At 32.4% G+C, this 11,557-nt stretch overlaps 1 protein-coding gene across 1 annotated transcript; it reads left to right on the forward strand.

Annotated features, from left to right (window-relative positions):
- Positions 1-5,590: 5,590 nt before the first annotated feature.
- LOC114421039 (homeobox protein BEL1 homolog) lies at positions 5,591-9,626 on the forward strand. Its single transcript, XM_028386807.1, has 5 exons — positions 5,591-5,927; positions 6,038-7,150; positions 7,653-8,038; positions 8,523-8,583; positions 8,740-9,626. Exons 2-5 carry the CDS (start codon positions 6,197-6,199, stop codon positions 9,277-9,279), a joined length of 1,941 nt encoding a protein of 646 aa, XP_028242608.1. The 5' UTR covers positions 5,591-5,927; positions 6,038-6,196; the 3' UTR covers positions 9,280-9,626.
- The last annotated feature ends 1,931 nt before the right edge of the window (positions 9,627-11,557 follow it).

Consider the following 11,557-nt stretch of genomic DNA (forward strand, 5'->3'; position numbering starts at 1 on the left):
AATTAGTTAAAATGAATTAAAATAAATGCAAAGAAAAGATGGACACATGTCTATGAAGAGAAGAAGACGGAGCAAAAAAAAAGTTTTGTTTAGTAGTTGTGGTAACTTGAGTCGTGTCAATAAGGCTTTAAGTCCATTGATTGATAGATGGTGAAAGGAAATGTGCTTATGAATATATGTCTTTATCAATGAGTTAGTCTATGTAGGTCAATGATGGAAGCAGCTAGCATAGTTTGGGGATGTTGGTTTCCTAATTCCTAATTAGGGGCTGGATCTCTACTTGATGTCTGAATCTAAGACAAGGTTAATTGATATGGTCTAATTAATAAAAGCTGCTGCATGATTTTGTCTTTGGCCCTTGCATGTATGCCTTCAATAGGGATGGTCCTAACCTAAGTAGCAAGCAGAAATATAGCTGCAGTGCATGCATGTAGGGTTATTTTTATATGCCTGGTGTTGTGAGTTGTGAGGCATCTAGTTACAATTTTCAAACCCTGTTAAATAAATCCCCCGCCATTTCTGGACTGCCCAATTCACCCCTCTGTCTCCTATAGGCTATAGCCATATCTTCTTCTTCTTGGACTTGCTCCCTCATCACCCTGCGTAAGGTACTCTATGGGGTGTAACTAGGAATATTAAAACTATTGATTCGATTCGAAGTCAGAATTAATTTTAAGAAAAAATAAATATACTATTTTATAAAATTAATTTTGTTAGTCAAATTGTTTTTGAAAAAAAATTTCAGTTAATTGAATTGATTTTTATTTAAATATTTTTTTTATTTTAAAAAAATAATTTAAAAACTAGTTCGAAAATCATTTATAATCAATCTTTTACAATCAGTTTGATTTTAAATCAATTTAACTGTTTAGATAATAAAATCGAACTAATTAAAACACTTTAAGATCAATTCAATTCCATTTTTTTTACCAAACTAATTTTTAGATAGCTACATTCTCCTACTATGCTGTCAGATTTTACAGACAGAAAATAAACTATATACTAACCACGTCAAACAATTTTTACACTGTTATTACTTATTTTAAATGATGCATAATTATACTTCTTGCAATGTTATATCTGATTATAAATCGCAATGTATAACCACATCAATCATGATTTCTATTGATTAATAGTAAAACTGTTTTAATTGATAATAATAATCAGTGAACTCTAATATTTAAAAATTAGTATTTTTTTTATAAGAAAATTTAGTATTTCTTCATTGTTACTTTTAGGTAAATATTGGGGCACTCATACCATGGAAAGAAAGTGTAAAATAATCAACTATGATAATAACAGAGTCCTGAAATAGTATTATAGTAATGTTATTTTTTTTATATTACTCGTCTCGCTTTCATTTCTTTACTTTTTTATATAAAAAAGAAAGAAAGGATAGAATTTTTCTCTCCCTTTTTTCTTCATTTTTCTTAATAGAAGAATATGTAAAATAAAGAAGCAGTAGTAATTAATAAGAATGGTGATTGTTGTTTTAGAAAAGGTACATAGTATTTGTGCGGTGAAATCTGGTTGGAGGTGTTGTTGGTCGGGGGAGGAATGAGGATTCATGCGCAGACAGAGGCCTAAAGCATCATCGGATTCAGAGAGAAAAAACAGAAAGTGGGTGAGTGAGTAAAGAAGGGTAATGACATCATGGTTGGGCTGAGAGAAGAGAAATTTGGCAAGCGGCGGAGAAATGAGAGGACCACCAACACAACCACCTTTTTATTAAAGCTGTGGTGGGCACTCTCTTTTTCAATATTTCATTCACTCTTCCAATTTCCTACCACAAAACACTCTCACTCATCTTGTAATTACTACCCTCTAACCATAGGCACCAGCCCAAAAGATCAGTATTATGACGCAACAAATGCATGCCTACCACCCTTTGCTTTCCTATTCATGGTCGCCCAAATATATATATATATATGTGTGTGTGTCATTTTTAAGAAAATATCATACTTTTTCTTTGTTAAAGACTAATGTTTTTATTTATTTTAGTTTTATTATACTTTTGTCCTCTCAAGTATTGCAATTGTGCAATTTTGGTTGTGGTTCTAATTGTACAATTTGAATCCTCTACGTGTTATATTTAATTATGTAATTTTAATCTTTCATTAATTTTTTATTAGATATTTAACATGCAAATTTTACTCTTATAACACTAGACGGTAAGGATAATATGATGGTTTACGTAATGCTTATTACATATGCCAATGTGGCTTTATTGTGAATTTATGATACATGAGGGATAAAAAAGGTAACAAAGTCACTATTTTATTTGATTTCTATAATATATAAATAAATAAGGTTAATATTTTTAAATATAAAATTGATTTCCATTAAATTTATTTATTTGTAAACACAATTTTTTTTTACAAAAAATAATTTTTTATTCAAATATATAATAATATTTAGATGTACTATTTTATTTTACTTTAATAATATATTAATAGATAAGGTTAATACTTTTAAAATATAGAATTTTTTTCATTAATTTTATTTAAATTATTTTTTATAAAGTCAAAAAATTTTCTTACCAAAATTAAATTTTTATTTTAAAATTGATGTTATAAATTTTTATTCAAATATATACTAAGATTTATGCCATATATAACAGATTGGACGGTATGCTTAATTCAATCTACCTTGTTGTATTGTTTTTCATGCATGTTGTTGAAATGGAATTCACAAAAATAAAAAAAAAATAAAAAATCTGTTCTTGCGAACACGAAAATCTATAGCAATTGACTGATGCAAAACACGGTTGGACTTGAAAGGTGCTTCTGATTAAAAATGACAAAATGCAAAATTGGATGTCGCCAATAATAATGGCTTACAAAGAAGCCAATATCAAAATTTTACTTACATCTATGATTCTTATAATAGGTAAGACAACATTTTAATTTTATTTTACAAAATTATTTCTTCGAATGGCCTTGAAATAGATAAAGGAGTACCAACATACACAGCAAAAGGAATCAGTGGTAGTAATAATGTTCACTATACTTTTTATGCAATTAAGAAAAAAAGAGAATTTTGCATCGGAATAATCATGAATGATTAATAATTGTTCTTAAGTACCATTGTGTGCGAAAGCAGATGCGCGTGGGCATGCAGTGAATAAATAAAAATAAAGGATGCGGTCCCTCCCATGCAAAATGGAGAGAGTACTTTAATACACCAATTAATAAGATTTAGATGGCCAAAATAAGGGAGCTGGGTCCAACATTTAATACATGCTTATACATTATGTTTACATGGGTATCAATATTATATTCACTACATTTTATCACCAGAGCTTAAATAATTTTAAATTAAATTAACAATTTTACTTGTAATATTTTATAATTAGAATTTGAATTATATATTTGAATATTTTCTTAATTTTAAATTAATTATATATTTTACTTTTAATTAAAACTTCTTTTTATTGATTTTTCACGATATATTAATTAAGACTGATAATAAGATAATTTATTAAATTAGTTAAAATACAAGTAACTAGCTAGATTAAATATGAATACATAAATATTTAATGATTAAGATCGAATATGAGTATTGATATTTAACTTTTACCAATGTAATTAAATAAAGAAAACAAATATGAATATTCTCTTAAAATTATGAGTATAAAAGTAATATTGTAATCCAAAACTATTTTCTAACATTCTGGTCGCTAATCTCATTTCATCCTTGGCACTAAATGTAGGAAGAGTTGTCTGTTTTTACACCTCAAAAGGGAAAACTTAATACTTAATTTTATACTATTTATTTTTAATTTTCTTATTCTCTCTCGTATCTTTTTTTCCAACAGTATTAAAGACTTATAGCGTTGACCGAACTTTTTTTTATATAATTGACCAAACATATTCTCCATTCAGTAATATTTTTACACACATCCAATTTCTTACCTACATTTTATGTTTTCGCTCTTCCTCTCACCGGGGGAGTATTTAGTTCTCATATTGCCGTTTTAACATGCAAGGTGAGTTATTAAATACTCGTTACTAGTTGATTTAATAAGCTTACAAAACTTTATAATACTAGTGTCTGTGTGTTGTGTGTTGACAGTAACACAAGAGAAGAGAAGAGAATAACTCTGGTAGCTTTGTTCAGGAAGACAACGTAGGTAGGACCCACCAACGATCCATGTCCAACAAAACCCTCCTAGTCCTCACTCAAACCCGTCTGAAAAAGCCTGTAAAACACTTTACTGTACTTAGGAATGACTTCAATCTCGGGATTCGTTCCCTACAGAGATTTCTTTATTCCTGTCCCCATTTTTATTTTTAAATTTAAACCATGAATTGAAAATGAATAACACAATTCACGGTCATTAGGTAACATATTTTGGTTCCTGCAGCTCGATGGAGACCCTATACACAGTTACAAATTTGAATTGAAAGCTGCTAGAAGAATTATTACTACTAATTTGGTCTTGCAGTGTTATATGTATATTTGTTTTTCCGATGAGAAAGAATTTAATATATGCCTGCGTGCAAATTCTTAAAAATTTGTATCAATAAAAAATAAACATACATTATAAATGGAGAATTTATGAGCGGTAATGTTTTATCACTTTTATGCAAGATACGTTCTGTCACAAATCACTTAATTGAATCAATGGATGTAAAAAAACAAAAAACAAAAAGACCAAGTAAAAGAATGATTATATATATTATTGTGAAAAATCACGGTGTTAGTAAATCAAAGAGCAACTCATATGCAGCGGCCTGTAGACAGTTGTAGTTTAATATGCCTTAAAAAAAAAAAAAACAGTTGTAGTTTAATATATACAAAGGCAACGAGCTATCGTTACTTTATAGTTGTTCCTGGTCCACGCTCTCTATGTACTTTGCATAGACGGTTAGTTTTTTTAATTAAAAAAATGAATTATTTTAGAATTGAAAAACTATTATTGTACACCCAACATATTATATTATTAGACACCTAGAGTGAGAAAAATATAGATTTATAAATGATATGATATGAAAATAAATAAATAAAGAGAAATAATAGATAATAGTCAGTTGTTTAAAAAAAGTGTAAAAATCATGAGGTTCACATTAAAATCATATTTTTTAATGCAATTTACCCAACCAAACACACATGCATGCATAGTAAACTTCCACACATTTTTTTCCTTTAATTTCTTCTCTTTTTCATTTTCATGGTAACTAAATAAGGGTTTAATATATATTATTGCCTTTTATAATTAATTTAACTTATATAAATTATTGTGTAAAATATTATTTTATAAAAATGTGTTATTTTATTTTATATAATTAAAAATATATATGTAAATTATTAAGTGATATAACAATGATAAAATTAATAAAAATTATATTAATTAAAATTAAATTTGTTAATACTTCTGTAAGATTATATATATACATTATGGAATAAATTATTTGTATTCAATTTAAGATAGAGATTTTTAATACTATTAATTTTTCGTGATTGTAGAATTTTTTTAATACTTGGGACGAAATAATTGAAGAAATTTTCTTGATTTTTCATCCCTTTAAACGAAGACTTTTTTGGTTGTATACTTGTATTTATATATATCTTTCTTCATTGACCTACTTCTTTTAATAGGTAGAGAGAGAGAGAGAGAGAGCACTGGAGGAGGAGGAGAAATATTAATATCAATGATGATCTTAGCATGGAGGTCATCATCATCACCCCTATTTCTGAGGAAGTATATCTCATCTTTCTTCCTAGCTAGATTGGTTTTCATGGTACCCTCATGTTGCCTTTTTAAATCACAACACTAAGGAAAAACAGCTCCCACTTCCCCTCTGATTTACCTTCCTCGTCAATCTGCATCCACAGATCACCATGATCACCACCACTTTTATCCAATACCCACCTACGACCTACCCTTATAACCTTCCTATTCCACTTATCTAGCTTCCGTTAAGGTAAGGTCTTCCTCTCTTTCAATTGCTTCACTTAGCAACTAGCAAAATATATATACCCATGAGTTATAAGTCATACACACACATAAAATTTCATTTCTTGCTTTCTTCAGTTTTTAACTAGAGGAGGGGTTCTATTGTGGGATATGATAATCAACCTCAACCCTGATAAAACACAGCCCTTACAACATAATAAACGCAAAGTGTTATTGGGCCGGGACACAGATTAACACAAGAAGTGAAAGCGAATACTCAGGATAATTTCATCATATATGGCCCGACAATTGTGTGAAGACAAATCCAAGGACATGGCTTCATCAACTCATCATGGGTTGTTCTACTCAGATGTGTCATCCCATAACCAAACTATTCAATCCCATCTGATGAACCACATCCAAGGCTTTGTGACCGAGACCGACCCAGAGATGTTCAACCTCACCACAGGCATGGAGATGATAGGGTTTTCCAAGAACCTTGAGCAAAACAGTGAAAGCAACGGTGTCATGTGGAAAAGTTTCTTCTGCAAACCAGGTCAACACGCGGGTCCTTCCTCTTCCAAAACGATGAACGAGTCTTGTAGCAATTTTTATAACCACCAGCATGATCATAAGTATAATAAGCAAGACTTCACATCAGGGATTAATTCTGAGACAAGTACCGATAACTTAGTTGTCGGTGGTGCCCATGATTCTGCCCCGTGGCAAGAGAACAGGCTAATGGTTGATGATTCTTCTTTAAGGTGCGTGTTCCCTTGTGAAGGTAACGAAAGGCCGAGTCAAGGCCTTTCACTCTCTCTTAGTTCAACCAATCCTTCAGGTATTGGCTTGCAATCTTTTGAGCTAAGACAAACAACAAGCCATCATCATCATCAGCAGCATCTTTCTGATTTTGTTTCAAGAGAGGGTTTTTTTGGAAAGCCAGTCAATGCTCAACAACAACAAGAAATGTTGCAAGATGGGTATTTGAGTCCTAACAAAGCTGCGAATATTTATCAGCAGGGACATTTTCTAATCAAGAACTCCAAGTTCTTGGTGCCTTCACAGGTCCTTCTGAACGAGTTTTGTAGCCTAGGGACAAAGGAAAATGATGTGCCAAAGCAAAAGAACAAGCAGTGGGAAGAAGGTAATAATAACGGTGGTGGTTCCTCCAAGAACCATTCTCTTAGCTCTCTAGAGTTTGTGGAATTGCAGAAGAGAAAGACAAGGCTGCTCGCGATGCTGGAAGAGGTACGTACATACGTTTCTCGAATATTCTTAGTTTTGTTTGGCTTCATTTAAGAGTTTAATTTGTACTTGGCAAAGGAAATATCTCTTTTGTGTGATTGATTGTTCCACCTAACATGGAAAAAGTGAGTAAAAACCATGCATTTACTTCAAGTGAATTACCCGTCACAATCCATGTTCGTAACTTTTCGTTGGTGTGGGTTGATGGGATTGGGATCTTTCCACTTTGATTCCTGAACTAATTAAGCAGCGGGTGCGGCCTTTTCATCAATGCCACCTCGTAACAATTTAGCTTTTTTTTTAATATATATTGATCTTCACAATCAAAACTCCGAATCTTTTGCCTTTTACCTTTTCTTAGCAACTTTGTTAATTTAGTCTTGTTTCAGTTACTTTAACTCATATCTTTGCATATAGACTCGTTCAATTCTAAGGTGGCTATAAGTTTGAAAGTGAAAGTGAAATTTATATATTACTTTTGTTTCACTTTTTTGTTGTTGTCAAGGTTGATAGAAGATACAAACACTACCGTGACCAAATGAAGGCAGTGATGTCCTCCTTTGAAGCAGTGGCGGGTAATGGTGCAGCCACTGTTTACTCGGCTTTGGCTTTGAAAGCCATGTCAAGGCATTTTAGGTGTTTGAAGGATGGAATTATGGATCAAATTCGAGCCACAAGAAAAGGCATGGGAGAGAAAGAACTCGCTGCAGTACCCGGCACAACAAGGGGCGAAACACCTAGGCTTAAAATCATTGACCAATCACTGAGACAACAAAGGGCCTTTCAGCAAATTAGCATCATGGAAACTCATCCTTGGAGACCCCAACGTGGCCTTCCCGAACGATCCGTTTCAGTTCTTCGAGCTTGGCTTTTCGAGCACTTTCTGCATCCGTAATTCCTCTCCTCTTCTTATTTTTTCCGTAATTTATTGCTAACTAACTATATATTGATGAAATTGAAGTTAAAGGTAAAAAAAAAAAAGCAAGGTAGAAAATAGATTTTGCCAAGGAATCAATGTTTTCTCCAAATCAATAGATGAGAACAAGTATTGGCAGTTGATGGTAGAATCTCAATCAATCATTCACGCTTGAAAAAACAACTATATGCCAATACACATTATTATTAATTTTAGTAGCTTCTGTGCATCACCATTGAGATTCCATCTTTTGGTATTTTGTCACATTATTTTCAATCATTTTCTATTTCTTATAAGCTATTTTCCTTTTGCCTCTTTCTCTCAACTGCTACGTAGGGCCCCTTTCTCCACTAGAGTTATCTCTAATGATTAATGAATTAGTAATTCCTACATGCCACGGAAGGTCACTCACATTTATTCTTAATTAATTGTATTTGGGTGAAAATTAAACCTTTGCAGGTACCCAAGCGATGTTGATAAACATATCCTAGCCCGCCAAACCGGTCTCTCCAAAAGTCAGGCACGTGTATATATAAGTTTAATTAATTTGAATATTAACACAACTAAATTAATCGTTGTTATTACATGCACGCAACGCGATTGACTTGAAAGAAGAAAATTACTAGTAATTGATTAATCTTGTTCGGTGACACGTGTGTGTTGAATTTGGATGCAGGTTTCGAATTGGTTTATTAACGCGAGGGTGAGGCTATGGAAGCCAATGGTGGAGGAAATGTATTTGGAAGAAGAGAAGGAGCATCAAAACGACGTAGCATCGTCGGAGGGAGGAGGCATCAATATTCTCGGGGATCAGAAGCCAACACAGGCTCGACTCGTTCGAATTGACTCAGAGTGCATGTCGTCTATCGTCAACAACCCAGATGACAAAAACGACACAAAGAGCGGCAAAACCATCCAAAACGACAACCAAATGGACGCATTCGGGTCGGTGGAGCTTGACTTTTGGTCCTACACGCACCAGTACTCCTCCGGACACAGTGGCGGCGTGTCGTTGACGCTGGGGTTACAGCAGCACGGTGAAAGCGGGGTGAGTTTAGCATTCCCGCCAGCGGCAACACAGAGCTCCATGTTTTACCCACGGGATCAGATTGAAGATTGCCAAACAGTTCAGTACTCTCTTGTGGATGGCAAAGGACAAAACATGCCTTATAGGAATCTCATGGGGACACACTTGCTTCATGATCATTTGGTATGATAATATATATAGAATCAAATAAAAATAGTCTCAATTCAATATCATGGAGGACGTGGATTTAGGTGTCACGTAAGTAAGTACATACATTATGGTAGTCAACTTAATTAAAGTAGAAAGTTTTGTTTTGTTTTTAATTAATCAGCACATATATATAGTACATAGTTATATATATATATATATATATATATTAATGCTTCCATATAGAAATTTTAGCTACACTTAAATTGGTAGACCTTCTTTTTATGAAGCTAGCTACATGATCTGTTTTGTTTATGGGGGTTAAGTTTCCATTTACTGCTGAAACATCCGCTCAAGTGGAAAATAAATAAATTCTTTTTTTGGGATAATGAAGATATTTGTACGTAGTTATTGACGAAAAGAAAGGAATATTGTAAAAAAGACAATAAATCATTTTCGCTGCACAGTTTTGGTTGGATGCTACGAACCAGACCGACTTGGAAAAAATAAATATCAAAGATAATTTGGTGGTTTAACGTGGTCCCTTATTGATCACTTCGTGAAGACGTACAATTTCTGGTGCCAATAAGAATTGGTTGCTTTATGATATATCTGCTTTATGATTGGTTCACCGGCTCCCCTTCTTCTTTTTTTGTGCCATTAAAATGATATCTTCTACAACAGTGTTGGAGGCACTAGGGTTTTTTAAGATGAGATGTATCATGCAAGCTCTTTATTGAACGCAACTTGTCTTAAAAAGTTGATAAACAGAATCACAAAAACGAGAGACGGATAGGTATTTACTGCCCCTCATTGTCGCTTGTGTACGTATCTAGCTAGATATATAGATGGCTATTGTACACTCATATTTATTTATTTCTCTTCATTATTATTTATTGCATCGTATGCCATAAATCATTCGTGTATATTTAATTTATTTTTAATTAATAAGAGAAAATGAAATAGAATTATTATTTTCTGTTAAGAAACAGAACTCTTTTAATCTTTTTTTTAAAAAGAGCTCTTTAAATGATAATGTACGTGAACCGATGCATGTAATAGTTATATCAAATTTTTTTATCTGTATAGTGCAAGTTAAAAGTATAATTTTTTTATCAAAATAATAAAGAATTTAATATTAATTTTAAGTTCACACACACACACACACACACACACACACACACACACACACACACACACACACACACACACACACACACACACACACACACACACACACACACACACACACACACACACACACACCACACACACACACACACACACACACACACACACACACACACCACACACACACACACACACACACACACACACACACACACACACACACACACACACACACACACACACACACACACACCACACACACACACACACACCACACACACACACACACACACACACACACACACACAGACAGATATATATAATATTCATTAATATACTTATATTGAGAATAAAAGTATTATACGAACGTCTAACCAATGTAATCCTGTTCCATGCTAATATAAGACCCTATTTCTAAGATGCAAAATTTATAAGTACATACTTCTACTCGGATGTGATTTTTCATGTCAAATAGCTTTGTAATGCTTGTCGAAATATGCTGATTAGAGTAAATTTTTCAATAAATATTTATGGCTAGGAAAGGTAAAATAAATTATTTTTTTCATAAATTATTATTAATTAATTCAATTCAACTTTCATAGAAATTCTCTCTTCTAATTTTCTTATGAGTTAGTATCATGTAGAAGTTGATTTTAATTTATAAAAAAGTTAACTAATCTTGCTTTTTATCTTCTTCTTTTATTATGTGTTTATTTTAAAAATTAATGTAAACACGACCTAAATGTGACTGTCTCATATGCTGAAAATTTGAATAACGATTTGCTACTTTGTGGGAAATTAATGTTCTCTACAAGAACTAATTAACTCCTCATTAGTCATCCAATCATTGAAACATTAATGAGTGCAGCATTTATTTAATATTTAATAGTGTACCGTTATATTATCTATTCTTTAGGTTAATTGTATCGATACATTATAGGATTATATAACATATTCAATTCCCATGGCTTTGGATTGCAGGGGGTGGGCCAGTGGCATGTATAATTACATGGTTTTGTGGGAAGAATTTTGTGGGTGGGGATATGTCATGGTTCTTGTTTTACTCTGTAATTGCAGGACAGAATGCTACATATCTCTTGTATTCGGTTTATTCTCTTTATCAGCTTGGGCATGCATGTCTCATGCTCATGTTGATTTTCAATAATATTATTTTCCCTATTAAAAAAAC

Source organism: Glycine soja, chromosome 8 (genome assembly GCF_004193775.1).
Source record: "Glycine soja cultivar W05 chromosome 8, ASM419377v2, whole genome shotgun sequence".
Taxonomy (NCBI): domain Eukaryota; kingdom Viridiplantae; phylum Streptophyta; class Magnoliopsida; order Fabales; family Fabaceae; genus Glycine; species Glycine soja.

What these genes read in the sequence shown, in the direction of transcription:
- LOC114421039 (XM_028386807.1), top strand. Translation starts at nt 6,197, where the DNA reads ATGGCCCGACAATTGTGTGAAGACAAATCCAAGGACATGGCTTCATCA. An exon ending in TTCGAGCACTTTCTGCATCC is followed by an intron (nt 8,039 to 8,522) that starts GTAATTCCTCTC and finishes AAACCTTTGCAG; the next exon opens with GTACCCAAGCGATGTTGATA. An exon ending in CCGGTCTCTCCAAAAGTCAG is followed by an intron (nt 8,584 to 8,739) that starts GCACGTGTATAT and finishes ATTTGGATGCAG; the next exon opens with GTTTCGAATTGGTTTATTAA.